This window comes from Sus scrofa, chromosome 4, assembly GCF_000003025.6.
Source record: "Sus scrofa isolate TJ Tabasco breed Duroc chromosome 4, Sscrofa11.1, whole genome shotgun sequence".
NCBI classification, from domain to species: domain Eukaryota; kingdom Metazoa; phylum Chordata; class Mammalia; order Artiodactyla; family Suidae; genus Sus; species Sus scrofa.
Window position 1 is genome coordinate 111593165 of NC_010446.5, and position 15964 is coordinate 111609128.

Consider the following 15964-nt stretch of genomic DNA (forward strand, 5'->3'; position numbering starts at 1 on the left):
AAAGCTAAATGTCCTTCATGCTTTTTTGTAAAGGCACTCTTGTACTTAGGTTTTTAAAGTGTAACTTTCATTCGTTTGGTACAAATTAACCTTTCATAAGAAGTTCTGGATTATGCCCCAAACAATTTCAGTCCTTTAAAACACATTTCTTCTTTATCAAAACAAATTTTTTTGCAAATCTGTCTTCTGTTTCCTGTGAGAGATCGTGTAAGTGGTATGAGGCTCTATGTGACTGATGAGCACTCACTTTTCCAAATGCTGGTGGGCTCTGTACCAACCATATAGAGCCTTATATTTCAGGGACCGCTGATGTGGCTTGTCCTCAGGTAATGGTGACATCTCTAGGACTTTTTTTTTTTTTTAATGATTTTTATTTTTTTCCATTACAGCTGGTTTACAGTCTTCTGTCAATTTTCTACTGTACAGCAAAGTGACCCAGTCACATATACATATATACTTTCTTTTTTCTCACATTATCAGGCTCCATCATAAGGGACTAGATATAGTTCTCAGTGCTATACAGCAGGATCTCATTGCTTATCCATTCCGAAGGCAATAGTTTGCATCTCTTCACCCCAAATTCCCAGTCCCTCCCACTCCTTCCCCCTCCAGCCCTTGGCAACCACAAGTCTGTTCTCCATGTCCATAATTTTCTTTTCTGCAGAAAGGTTCATTTGTGCATTATATTAGATTCCAGATATAAGTGATATCATATGAGAGTCTCTAATTCCATCCATGTTGCTGCAAATGGCATTATTTTGTTCTTTTTTATGGCTGAGTAGTATTCCATTGGATATATATACCACATCTTCTTAATGCATTCATCTGTCGCTGGACATTTATGTTGTTCCCATGTCTTTGCTATTGTGAATTGTGCTGCAGTGAACATAGGGGTGTATGCGTCTTTTTCAAGGAAAGTTTTGTCCAGATATATGCCCAAGAGTAGGATTGCTGGGTCATATGGTAGTTCTATGTATAGTTTTCCAATTTACATTCCCACCAACAGTGCAGTAGGGTTCCCTTTTCTCTATACCCTCTCCAGCATTTATTTGTGGACTTATTAATGATGGCCATTCTGACTGGTGTGAGGTGGTACCTCGTAGCAGTTTTGATTTGTATTTCTCTAATAATCAGTGATATTGAGCATTTTTTCATGTGCTTGTTGGCCATCTGTATATCTTCTTTGGAGAAAGGTCTATTCAGGTCTTTTGCCCATTTTTCAATTGGGTTGTTGTCTTTTTTGCTGTTGAGTTGTATAAGTTGTTTGTATATTTTAGAGATTAAGCCCTTGTCAGTTGCACATTTGAAACTATTTTCTCCCATTCTGTAAGTTGTCTTTTTGTTTTCTTTTTGGTTTCCTTTGCTGTGCAAAAGCTTGTCAGTTTGATTAAGTCCCATTGGTTTTTACTTCTGTTGCCTTGGGAGACTGACCTGAGAAAATGTTTGTAAGGTTGATGTCAGAGGATTCTTTTACCTATGTTCTCTTTTAGGAGTTTGATGGTGTCTTGTCTTGTGTTTAAGTCTTTCAGCCATTTTGAGTTTATTTTTGTGCATGGCATGAGGGTGTGTTCCAGTTTCATTGATTTACCTGTCCAGTTTTCCCAGCTTGCTGAAAAGACTGTCTTTTTCCCATTTTATAGTCTTGCCTCCTTTGTCAAAGATTAATTGACCGTAGGTGTTTTGATATGAGTTTTCTCCCATGTCTTCAGCTTCCCTAGTGGAAAAATTATTTCTATATTTTGAGAATTCAGTTGATTTTTTAAAATATGGACTCTGTATTTGTGTAGTACTAAGAAAGAAAAGATATATCTTTTTATTTTGATGACAGATTTTTTGAATGATATTTGCTTTGGTTTTTTGTTTTTTTGTTTTTTTTTTTACTGTGAAAGGTGAAAGACTTAATATGCAAATGAACAATGGTTGGACCATATTTGTAAGTGAACTCTGAATTTCATTATGTATGCAAATGTCAAATCACTGTGTAGTACCCCTGAAACTAACATAATACTGTATGTCAACCAAATTTCAATTTAAAAAAATTTGAACTTTGACCCAGAACCCCACCCAGGAAACCACCCCCTGTCTATAATAAACCACCTGGGATGCCAACCTGCTGTAGTCATACTTACTGGAAGCCAGAATGCTGTCTCTAGAGACAACCCAGGAAGCTAGACAATAACTTCAGTAACCATCAGCTCCAAATGGCCAGGAATTGACAGCTTCCCTAATTTTTGTTCCTGCTTCCAACTTAAGACCCACCACAGAAAGCCAGATATGCCACCCTAACCAGTCACTCTGGCTGCTCCACTTCTGGTTAGCCCACCTGCAGTTTTTCCAGGCCAATAATCTCTGATTAGGGCACATTCGAAAACTCCCTTTTCTCTACTGTAAAGCTTTCCCACTCTTCTGCCTACCTTTGAGCTGAAACACAAGTGACAGTGGCTGACTTCTTTGCTAGAGTCAGCTCAGATTAAATAGCCTTTGCTTTTCTCTTTTGATTGGACTTTATGTCCACAGACGAAATCACAAGAAAATTTAAAAGGGAAATCCCACTCTTTCATATTATTGTAACTCAGAGTCGATAGGCAATTGGAACTTTGGGAGTCTGTATTTACCACAAGAAAGACTACTGAAATAGAGATTAAAAAAAATCACGTTGTTCAAAGATAGGGTCAGAAATGTCCTTTAATGTGTAATTTTCAAATGATAGTTGTTCACTGATATTTTCATTGACTAAAATGTAAACTTTCTAGATGAAACTCCAGTATATAAATGGAGCCCCTGAATGCTCTGACATTTTCTCTTGGATTATGTAAATCTCAGTATATGTGTTGAGAAATCAGAACGTAATTTCCAGATGAAAATCATCCTCAATCTAATTTGTAGAAGTGAACTGCAGTAATTATTTTTCAGTGACAATACAAATGTATTTGCTTTTAAAACTGTAAGCAATAATTGACAGGATTTGAATCCAGGCCATTTAGGTTGCAGATAATAGAATCCTACTCATACTAGTTTACATGAAAAAGGCTAGAATTCTTGGTAGATACCCTTTATCAGTTTGAGGAAGCACCAGGCTACTCCTGGTTTGCTCAGTTTTTAATCATAAATGATACTAAATCCATCAGATATTTTTCTGCATTTATTAAGGCTATCATGACTTTTTTATTCTGTTACTGTGGTAAATTACAAGAATAAAAATATCTCTTTTTTTTTTCGAACATATAAAAATATCTCAACTTGGCATTACTGGAGTACATTTATCTTGCATATATGTATTTGCATTTATATCATATTATGTATATAAGTATTATGTACATATAATATATAGTATAGGTATACATATGTGTACATATAATATATAATATGTATCCATTTTATGTATTATTTTATCTATATGTATATATATTATATGCATGTATATATGTATATTATGTGTATGGATTAATATATTATTTCTTTCTCAAAAGGAATTTTTTAAAAATAGAAACAGTTTGATATGACAGCTTTTCATAGGGATCGTTTTTAGGAAAGATTATTTAATTTCGGAAGTCAAAGGGAAAAATATTGAACATTTAAATTTAGGTAAAGACACTGCTCTTCAACATCGTTTTGGAAGTCTTAGCCACAGCAATTAGACAAACAAAAGAAATCAAAGGCATCCATATAGGAAGAGAAGAGATCAAACTGTCACTGTATGCAGATGACATGATTCTATACCTAGAAAACCCTAAGGACTCAACCCCAAAACTCCTTGAACTGATTAATAAATTCAGCAAAGTGGCAGGATATAAGATTAACATTCAGAAGTCAGTTGCATTTCTGTATACCAGCAATGAAACATTAGAAAAGGAATACAAAAATACAATACCTTTTAAAATTGCACCACACAAAATCAAATACCTCGGAATACACCTGACCAAGGAGGTAAAGGACCTATATGCCGAGAACTATAAAACCTTAATCAAAGAAATCAAAGAAGATGTAAAGAAATGGAAAGATATTCCATGTTCCTGGATTGGAAAAATCAATATTGTGAAAATGGCCATCCTACCCAAAGCAATCTACAGATTCAATGCAATCCCTATCAAATTACCCATGACATTGTTCACAGAACTAGAACAAACAATCCAAACATTTATATGGAACAACAAAAGACCCAGAATCGCCAAAGCAATCCTGAGAAACAAAAACCAAGCAGGAGGCATAACTCTCCCAGACTTCAAGAAATACTACAAAGCCACAGTCATCAAAACAGTGTGGTACTGGTATCAAAACAGACAGACAGACCAATGGAACAGAATAGAGAATCCGGAAATTAACCCTGACACCTATGGTCAATTAATCTTTGACAAGGGAGGCAAGAACATAAAATGGGAAAAGGAAAGTCTATTCAGCAAGCATTGCTGGGAAACCTGGACAGCTGCATGCAAAGCAATGAAACTAGAACACACCCTCACACCATGCACAAAAATAAACTCCAAATGGCTGAAAGACTTAAATATACGACAGGACACCATCAAACTCCTAGAAGAAAACATAGGCAGAACACTCTCTGACATCAACATCATGAATATTTTCTCAGGTCAGTCTCCCAAAGCAATAGAAATTAGAGCAAAAATAAACCCATGGGACCTCATCAAACTGAAAAGCTTTTGCACAGCAAAGGAAACCCAAAAGAAAACAAAAAGACAACTTACAGAATGGGAGAAAATAGTTTCAAATGATGCAACTGACAAGGGCTTAATCTCTAGAATATATAAGCAACTTATACAACTCAACAGCAAAAAAACCAATCAATCAATGGAAAAATGGGCAAAAGACCTGAATAGACATTTCTCCAAAGAAGATATACAGATGGCCAACAAACACATGAAAAAATGCTCCACATCGCTGATTATAAGAGAAATGCAAATCAAAACTACCATGAGATACCACCTCACACCAGTCAGAATGGCCATCATTAATAAATTCACAAATAACAAGTGCTGGAGGGGCTGTGGAGAAAAGGGAACCCTCCTGCACTGTTGGTGGGAATGTTAACTGGTACAGCCACTATGGAGAACAGTTTGGAGATACCTTAGAAATCTATACATAGAACTTCCATATGACCCTGCAATCCCACTCTTGGGCATCTATCCGGACAAAGCTCTACTTAAAAGAGACACATGCACCCGCATGTTCATTGCAGCACTATTCACAATAGCCAGGACATGGAAACAATCCAAATGTCCATCGACAGAGGATTGGATTCGGAAGATGTGGTATATATACACGATGGAATACTACTCAGCCATAAAAAAGGATGACATCATGCCATTTGCAGCAACATGGATGGAACTAGAGAATCTCATACTGAGTGAAATGAGCCAGAAAGACAAAGACAAATACCATATGATATCATTTATAACTGGAATCTAATATCCAGCACAAATGAACATCTCCTCAGAAAAGAAAATCATGGTCCTGGAGAAGAGACTTGTGGTTGCCTGATGGGAGGGGGAGGGAGTGGGAGGGATCGGGAGCTTGGGCTTATCAGTCACAACCTAGAATAGATTTACAAGGAGATCCCGCTGAATAGCATTGAGAACTATGTCTAGATACTCATGTTGCAACAGAAGAAATGGTGGGGGAAAAACTGTAATTGTAATGTATACATGTAAGGATAACCTGACCCCCTTGCTGTACAGTGGGAAAATAAAATTTAAAAAAAAAAAATAAATAAATTTAGGTAAAGAGTTTGTCTTCTTTCTTGGGATTCGTAAAATACATATCTTAATAGGAAAAGAGTCAATCTGCTTGAAGTACGAATAATTTAGTATTTTTAACCCATATAAAATATCTTTAATTTTTTTCTTTCTTGTAGAAAATTTTTACTACTGGTGATGTCAACAAAGATGGGAAGCTGGATTTTGAAGAATTCATGAAGTACCTTAAAGACCATGAGAAAAAAATGAAATTGGCATTTAAGAGTTTGGACAAAAATAATGATGGTGTGTCTTTTCTATTTATCATCAGCTATGAAGAAGTGCGTCTCATGCTTCCAAGAGTCTAAAACAGTGTATATTTAGTCTTTTTTTAAGATGTTAATACTTGTGTTAATGCTTGTTTTTCTTAGTAATGTGATTTTTATATAGAATGTTCTTGAAGTGAAGAAAATTAATATATAGCTTTGTCCACTGAATTATATACTGTGAGTAGGGCTTTTTATAAAATATCAGTTATGGAACTTTATACTGATTTGACTTAAAGCTATGGGTTAAAAACAATAATTATGTTTTCTTTCTGAGCAATAGAGATTTATTTTTGTTCATACTAAGTGTATTATATAGTCTAAAATTTAAACAATTTTCAGATTATCTTTTATTTGATAGCCTTTTTGAAAGAATTACATGTGATCAGCAAAGATACTGATTCTGAAAGCTGGGGAAAAAAAATAGCAGATAGCCATTTAAATATGTACCTTCCGGGAGTTCCCATTGTGGCTCATTGGGTTAAGAGCCCAACGTGATCTCCGTGAGGATGTGGGTTCGATCCCTTGCCTCGTTTGAAAGGTTAATTATCTGGTGTTGCGCAAGCTGCAGTGTAGGTTACAGACGCAGCTTGGATCCAGTGTGGCCGTGGCTATGGTGTAGGCCTGCAGCTACAGCTCCAATTGGGCCCTAGCCTGGGAACTTCCATATGTGATGAGTGTGGCTGTTAAAAGACCAAAAAAAAGTATATATACCTTCTGAGTGGGATTATGGTTTTTCTATTTAGATGAATAGCTTGGAATTAAGAGTCCCAGTTGCTTAGCACAAAAAGTAGGGCCATGGAAGAAAGGGAACGGCTGTAAAACTCTTACCCCTAGAGGCAACCTTTGATATGAAGAGGGAATTTATTTGTCTTTTTTTTTTTTTTTTTTTTTTTGCCTTTTCTAGGGCCGCTCCCGCGGCATATGGAGGTTCCCAGGCTAGGGGTCTAATCAGAGCTGTAGCCGCAGGCCTACGCCAGAGCCACAGCACCGCAGGATCCGAGCCGTGTCTGCGACCTACCATAGCTCACGGCAATGCCAGATCCTTAACCCACTGAGCAGGGCCAGGGATCGAGCCCGCAACCTCATGGTTCCTAGTCGGATTCGCTAACCACTGATCAACGACGGGAACTCCTGATATGATGAGGGAATTTATTTTAAAAATGTATAATGTAGCCTCAGACCTCTCCCTATGACCTCTCCCATGAGTGGTCAAAGCTGTTCCACTCAGATTCAAGAAACAAATTAAATAAGGAAATTGAGAGAAAATATGGTTCCTACCAGGTGTTGGTTGGCAAACTTTATTATTATAAAAGGCCAGGTGGCTGTGAGGGCTCAGTTGCAGGTATTCATCTCTGCTGTCCTAGTGCAGAAACAGCCATAGATAATATGTAAATGAGCGGGCATGTCTGGGTTCCAGTAAAACTTTATTTGCAAAAGCAGGCAACTGGCCTTATTTGGCCAGAGGGTTCTAGTTTGCTGGTCTTTGGTTTATACTGAACATCAGCTTCAGTTAGATTCAAGGCTAATTCCTTCAAAGAAACAACTAAATACTTGGAATGGTTTTGATGATCCTGCAAGTCTGTGACTCTCAGCCAGGAGGAGCTGAGTTTGTGGCAGAAAGTAGTAGTGTTGCACATTCGTTCCTGCCCATAAACCTTACATTATATGCCCAGTCTTCCTTAGTCCAAGCTTATACAAAATTCAGTCCTTCAAGTAAATGTTACTTCTTCCCACAAACTTTCATCCAGCCCCAAACCCTCTACAGTTCAACCGCAGAGACGGGCCTGTCTCTATAGTGTTAGGGCGGGTGGATGCTGGAAGGTGGAGCTCCCTCAGGATCACATGCCAGCTAAGTAGAGGCCAGTTACCCCAGCATGTAAAATGTGCACCTATCACCTACCAATGGTCCATTTCAGAAAGTTCTAAATGAGTCAGAAGGAATAATTAAAGGCGAAATCTTCTGATACATTTGTAGTAAATGCTAGTGAATGCAGAGTTTCCCTTTCATTTATCTTGTTTATGTATTTAAAAAACGCTTTCTCATTATAGGTTCATTTTTGTTTGTTAGACTTCCTTAAAGCAAAGCATGTAGTTTATCCTCATTATTTGTGAATTCTGTATTTGAGAATTTGTCTACATGCTAGAATTTAACTCCACAAGCCCCCCCCCCCCCCCATCAGTACTCACAATGCTTTTGCAATCATTCAGGACATGCACAGAGCAGTGACAAATTTCATTTGCTTATTGAGTATGTTTGTAGCTGAGCTAGAACAAGTTGATACTTTGCTTTCTTGTTTTAGTTCTTGTACTGTAAACGAGTCCTTCTGCAGTCTATTTGGGGCCATGTTTTTTGCATTTTTGTGCTTTTTCTTGGTGATTTAACTGTTTAAAGTGACTCCCAAGAACAGCACTGAAATGCTGTTCCAAATTGCAGGAAGGCCATGACGTGCCTTAGGATGAAAATACAGGTGTCATAAAAACTCCATTCAGGTAGGGTTTATAGTGCTGTGACCATGAGTTCAATGTTAACGAGTCAACAATACATATTAAATGAGGTGTCTTTAAACAGAAGTCCACAGATAATTAGGTTTTGTGTTGATTGGTTGATGAGAATTTTGTGACCAGAGGCTCATAGGAATCTAACCTTTTATTTCCTTTAGGAACAATGGTTTAGTTTTCCTTAATTCAGTGTTCACAGTGACTTTATAGAAAGTAACTACCAGGAACAATGAGAATCATCTGTATTTCTTTGAGAGTGCAGTTGCAAAGGAGAATATTCAGTGGTGTTTGAAGAATTTGATTGCTAACAGGGCAGTGCCTCTAACTGCTCTGACACTCTCCGGATTCTCATGTGGCTCCTTTCCTCTTCCTGGAATTCTCTCCAAATCCTCTTCAAACTCTTTCCCTTGAATGGAATGTTTCCTTTCACCACTAACAGTAATTTCTATCTTCCTCTTTTCCTGGAGAACTTTGCTGTTAATACTGGTTTGGCATCAGACCCTCTTACATTGTTTTGTTTGCCTGTTCCATGCATATTAAGTCTTAGCATCTTTGGGAGTCTGTGAGCTACTTAAGGGAAATGCAGTCTTATATTTATTCAATTTTTTACTTTTCTCTCTTCTAACTCCTCTTTTACAAGCATGCTCTGGTCACTCTAATAATAATAATTTTCCCTGCTCCATAATCCTATTATCTTTATTTTTATTACTGGATTTCGCAAAAGAATATTCCACACTCTGGCTTCTTTTAGTCATTTTCTACGTGCTTTTAACTCAGTGCAGTACATCTTTAGGCATAGTAAGTTCCCAGCCATTTATTAAAATGTAGAAATGCATACTTTAAAATTCATAGATCCTAGTTTAATTGAATTTACCTCAAAGTCAGGCTATCTTGATTTAAATCCCAGTCTTGCTGCTGCTTCTTATTATTTCTTGGGAAGATCACATAAAGTCCTCAGTGTCTTCTCTTTGAGATGGAATATCATTATTTTCCTACAAGGTGGTTGTGATTTCTGGATGAAATAATGTGTGTATACCTGTTTATGTCTTTGTCAGATTTTGAGTTTGTGTTGCCATATGCATTTAAGAAAATTTATAGTTTATTTAAATTCATAATTTTACCATAATCAGTTCAAGGCTCTCCCTTAAAAAATGAGGGATTTGAAAGTCATGATTTCTAAAGCCTTTGTCAGTTCTGAGTTCATGATTTTTATTTTTTTAAAGGAAAAATTGAGGCTTCTGAAATTGTCCAGTCTCTCCAGATACTAGGTTTAACTATTTCAGAACAACAAGCAGAGTTGATTCTCCGAAGGTAAGTTCTTTATCTATTTGACAGCTGTTTTGTTTTGTTTTGTTTGCTTTTAAGGGCTGTACCTGAGACATGGAAGTTCCCAGGCTAGGGGTCGAATCTGAACTTCATCTGCCTGCCTACACTGTAGCCACAGCACTGCTGTATCTGAGCCATGAACTCAGTATCTGAGCCGCATCCTGTGACCTACACCATAGCTCAAGGCAGCACCGGATCCTTAACCTACTGAATGAGGCCAGGGATTGAACCCACATCCTCATGGATTCTAGTCGGGTTTATTACTGCTGAGCCACAATGGGAACTACTGATAATTGTTTTTTTTTTTTTACCTCATTTTTAATATCCTGCATTAGAGATGTGTGTTTGTAAGGGTGGCTTAAAACAACTCCCTGCACCTAACCATTCCTCACTATGTACTTTCCATATCTTTCTTCCATTCCTTCTTTTCATTTTGTATGTATACATACATATATAGGGGTGGGAACTATAAATTCAGACAGGACGTTTTCAAGGCCCCCTGGGGTGGTGAAATGGCAGGAAGACATTAAATCTATGGAGATGGGGCCTAAAAGTTTTAGCCTCTTTCCCATGTGGTTTCTAATATGATAGTAGGACTCAGTTTCAAGATAGTGAGTCTAGCAGATTATCACATGATTTAACCTGTAAATAACTGGATGAGAAGGACATTACAAAACACTCCTAGTTGACTGACAGAGAAACACTGATTAAAAAAAAAAATCCAATTTAAAAAATGGGCAGAAGACCTAAATAGACATTTTCCCAAAGAAGATATACAGATGGCCAGTAGGCACATGAAAAGATGTGCAACATCACTAATCATCGGAGAAATGGAAATCAGAGCTACAGTGAGATAGTCCACCCCACACCTGTCAGAATGGCTATCATCAAAACAAACAAACAAACAAACAAACAAAAAACCCCAAATAACAAATGTTGGCCAGAACGTAGAGAAAAGGGAACCCGTGTCCATTGTTGATGGGAATGTAATTTGATGCAGCCACTATGAAAAATAGTATGGAGCTTCTTCCAAAAAACTGAAAATGCAGTTATCTTATGATTCAGCAGTTCCACTCTTGGATATATGTCCAAAGAAAATGAAAACACTATTTTGAAAAGATACATGCACCCTAATGTTCATAGCAGCACTATATGTACCCTAGCCAAGATATGGAAGCAACCTCAGTGTCCATCAACGGACGAGTGGATAAAGATGTGGCGTATATATACATTACAATGAAATACTACTCAGCCACAGAAAAGGATGAAGTTTTACCATCTGTAACAACATGGGTGGACCGAGGAGGGCATTATGCTTAGTGAAGTAAGTCAGACAGAGGAAGACAATACTGTATGATATCACGTGTGGAATCTAAAAAATATAACTAGTGAATGTAACGAAAAAAGAAACAAACGCACAGAACAAACTAGTGGTTACCAATGGGGAGATGAAAGGGAGAAGAGGGCACGATTGGGCTAGTGGATTAAGAGGTACAAACTGCCGGGTATGAAATAAGCTGCAGAGATGTGTTGTACAGCACAGGGAAGCAAGAGAATATTCTATAATAACTATAAATGGAATATGATCTATAAAATTGTGAATCACAATGTTGATACTTAAATATAATAATTGTAAATCAACTATACCTCATGAGAAAAATATGAGAAAATATACATGCACGCACACCCATATCCACCCAAAGAAACACTTACTTAAACTTTCAGAAAACAGAGGTGCCAGTTGGAACAACATTGCCCAGGGCGGTCAGTTAAACTATTTAGTAAGTCAGACCTTTACAGACTTAATGTTTTACTTCACAGGAGAGAGTGATAATCTCTGAAGTCTTAAGTGTCCTTGAAGACTCTTTTGTTACACAGGGACCGATTTTTTGAGAAAAAGGTAACAGAAAAGGATGGTTACATTATATTAATATTCTCGTGAATGTTTTGTCTTCAGCATCATCTAAAACGTGTCTCCCAAATGGCTTTATTGTCAAGTTTATCTCCTTTTATATCTACACCGGTAGCATTTCCCTCTTTTTGTCTGTTCAGAAGTTCCTTTGTAAGCAGCTGCTTCATAGGAAGGCCCCAAGTCTCAGAGCCGTGTGTGGCATCACTTTTGTTAACACTGGGCGAGAAAGGCTTTGCTGAGGAAATGTAGGGCTAAACAGGAAAAGGAGGTAAAGAGCATTTTGACAGTCGGATATGAGGGTGCATAATATTCTGCTCCTGAAGCCGCATTTCTCCAGGAAAGTGAGAGTTTTTCTCTGCTTCCCAGGCCAGAAATCATACTCCTGTATTCCTTTTCATAGCTTCTAAAACAATGCAAATTCCAAGCAGCAAGCTCCAGAATAAATCACAGGTAATGCAGAGGGTGGGTGTTTAAAAGGTGCAATAGAATTCACTATACACACATTTTATGACAGATCTTTGATATGTAATTCACATACAATAAAATTTCTTTAAAAATGTATGAGTCAGTGGTTCACAGTATATTCAGAGAGCTATGCAACCATCACTATTATCTAAATTTGGAACATTTTCATCAGCCCCCAAAAATAACCCTGTACCCATTAGCCGTCATTCCATCCTCCTGCCCTGCCAGCCCCCAGAACCACCAGTCTACTCTCTGTCTGGATTTGTCTATTCTGGACGTTCATCAAAAATGGGGTCATGCAGTATGTGGTCTTTGTGTCTGACTGCTTTCACTTAGCATGTTTTAAGGTTCATCCGTGTTGTGGCATGGATCACTACTTTGTTCCCTTTTTTAGACCAAGTTATATTCCATTGTATGTGTATATCACATCTTGTTTATGCACCATTCATCAGTCGGTGGACATTTGGGTCGTGTCCACTTTTTGGCTGTTCTGAATATTGCCGCAATGACTATTCGTGTGCAAGTTTCTATGTGAATGTATGTTTTCATTCTCTTGGGCATATGCCTAGAGTGGAATTGCTGGGTCATATGGTAACTCTGTGTTGAACTTGGTGAGGAGCTACCAGATTGAAACCGTGGAGGGGAGGGAGGAATAATCGGGAGGACGGGAGTGACATATACACACCACTGTCTAAAACAGATGATTGACAGGAACCTACTGTATGGCTCAGGGAAGTACTCAATAGTTTGTAATAACCTATATGGGAGAAAAGAATGGAGGTATATATAAATGATTCACTTTGCTGTGCATGTGAAACTAATACAACATTGTAAGTCAACTACTCCAGTACAATTTAAATAAGTGAATGAATAAATAAATACAATTTTTGAACCACACACACCAAAAAACCCAACCAAAAAAAAAAAAGTGGCTGTGCCATTTTACAACCTTAGTAGCAGTGTATAGAAGGCTTAAATTTCTTCACCTCCACCCCAGCATTCTTATTTCTTGATTTTAATCATCTCAGTGGGTATGAAGGGGTATCTGTAGTTGTGTTGATTTGTATTTTCCTGATGGTTAATGAATTGAATATTCTTTTGCATTGTTGGGCTGTCATCGTTTCTGGCATTTATAGTTGTTCAGTGAAAATACTAAAATATGTTTGCATTAGAAAGACCTCATCTCCCCCCCACACACACTTTTTTTTTCTTTTTACAGCCGCACCTGCTGCATATGGAAGTTCCCAGGCTAGGGGTTGAATTGGAGCTGCAGCTGCTGGTCTATACCACAGCTACAGCAATGTGGGATCCCTGAACCGCATCTGCAGCTTACACTACAGCTGACAGTAACACTGGATCCTTAACCCACTGAGTAAGGCCAGGGGTTGAACCTGCATCTTCATGGATACTAGTCAGGTTCTGAACCTGCTGAGCCACTCTGGGAACTCCGGTTTTCCTATTTATGTGTCTCCTTTACTGCTCACACGAAACACTTCATTTCTGGAACTTCTGGTCACCAAATCTGTGGAGTTTTTTTTGTTTCCCTACAACAAGCAATTCTCCCCAGCACCAGCCAGGTGTCCTACAGTTTAACTCAAATCTAATGGTGTCTGCCAGGAGGTGGTGTCAGATCCACAGGTTAAGGGCTCAGTTTCACAAGACCGCTCTCCACTTGAGATGCCAACCACCAGTAGTAGGTCCCCAGATTACCCACATCTTCTTCTGACTTGGTGACAAATTAGGTGTTCCCATGACCTCCTCCCCCTTGGTTTGATTATTTGCTAGAGCGACTCATGGAACTCAGGGAAACATTTACTTAGGTTTACTAGTTTGTTCAAAGATATGGTAAAGAATATAGGCAAACAGCTGGATGAAAGGATACATAAGGGGAGGTCTGAGAGCGTCCTCAGGACAGGTGCTTCTGTCCTTGTGGAGCTGGGGTGCATCATCCTCCCAGTGTGTGGATGTTTGCCAACAGGAAGCCCCCCCAAACCCGTGCTTTTGGAATTTTTATGGAGGCGTCCTCCTGCAAGCATGATCCGTTACTCACCCCATTTCTAGCCCCTGTGTCCTCTTTGGAGACGTGGAGAATGGGGCTCAAAATTCCAAGTTTCTAATCATGGCTTGGTCTTTCTTTCCGGTGACCAGCTGCCATTCATGAGCCATCCAGAGTTGCCTCATTGGGACAAAAGATGCTCCTAGTGCTCTTATCACTTAGGAATTTACAAGGGTTTTAGGAGCCCTGTGTCAGGGTTGGGGTCAAAGATGAAATATTAGAACAAGAGGTGCCCCAGTGCTCTTATCACCTAGGAATTTACAAGAGCTTTAGGGGCTCTGTGCCAGGAGCAGGGACCTGAGACCAACATCAAATTTCTGTTATCTCACAATGTTTTAAAGGGCAGCATCTGATTGTGCTTTCAGTGGTGGAAATCATAGACCCTCCCTGGAGTGGTCAGTCAGCAGTACGACTCACCTCCAAATGTCAGCTGCTTTTCTGCCATTGCACTGTCTCTCAGTGTCCCCCAAAACAAATTCGAGGAAGAGAAATCGAAATGGCTGTGGCTCAGTCGTTCAAGTAGGAGATAGGAATCACGTGGTTGCAAAACAGCCTCCTCATTCTACTTTATTATCAGTAGATGTGGTGGAGGAGCTGAAACAGGCAGTCTCTCCCACATATGTGGGCTTTATCTTCTGCACTCAAGGACAGTCTGTTTTTCTTCTAGGCTTTTATTATCTCCATCCCTCTCTCCTGTCCTTGTCACTACCTCCCCCTCCACATTTATGGAAGATCTTGATGCTTGTCAAATGGGCATTTTTGCTTTTCCTGGAGTCCTAGGAAACTTCAGCTTTTGAGCTGGTGACTCCTCTTTCTCCTTAGCTTTAGTGTTTCTTGCCTTTCTCAACAACTGGGACTTTCATTCCATTTTGCTTGGGCAAGCCCACTCCCTCTCAGGATTGTATCATATCTAGAAACTCCTCCTCCTCTGAGGTCTTAAACCGTCTGACCCTTCTTTCAGATTTTACACCATCTTGCTCCTGCTTCCTTGCTTTTCGGCTTACAGACCTCTGGCCCCTTCCTTTCCACCAGTCCATCAGTCTCCTCCTGATTGATTCCTTCTCCCACTCCTACTTGCTTCCCCGCTCCATCCTGAACCATCCTGTCAGTTGTTCTCTTTGCCCCAGCATTTGGGCTATTAAACATTTCTAGGGAAAAATGAAACCACATAGGCCCAAGAATAACCAAGACATTCTTGGACCAGAGAGAGCCAGGGCCCTGCCCTATCAGATATCAAGAGTTGTTATTAAGCTATGATTAAGACTTAGTGGTATTGCTACAGAGATAGACGAGTTGACAGATGGAACATACTATCCCAGAAACAAACGCATCCATGTTTGGGATTTGACACGTGAGAGAAGGAGCTTTGCAAATCAGTGGGGAAAGGAGGGACTATGCAGTAAATGCTGCCGGTGCACCTGGTTGTCCATGCAGACTGAGATGGAGCTGCCTACCTACCTCACACCATGCACAAAACACAGAAAACAAACTTAGAGTTACCAGAGGGGAAAGGGGAAGGGAAGGGATAGATTAGGAGTATGGGATTGACAGATACAAACTATTGTACATTAAATAGATAAGCAACAAGGATTTACTGATAGCATAGGGAACTATATTCAATGTCTTATAATAACCTATCATGGAAAATAACCCCAAAATTATATATAACTGAATCACTTTGCTGTGCACC

General features: G+C 38.9%; 1 protein-coding gene across 1 annotated transcript in view; it reads left to right on the forward strand.

Moving 5' to 3' along the window:
- The window catches only part of SLC25A24 (solute carrier family 25 member 24), a 52205-nt gene that overhangs the window by 12979 nt on the left and 23262 nt on the right, over window positions 1-15964 (forward strand). Inside the window, 2 exon segments of the mRNA NM_001199363.1 lie at window positions 5867-5993; window positions 9739-9826. Coding sequence (NP_001186292.1) covers window positions 5867-5993; window positions 9739-9826 — 215 coding nt within the window.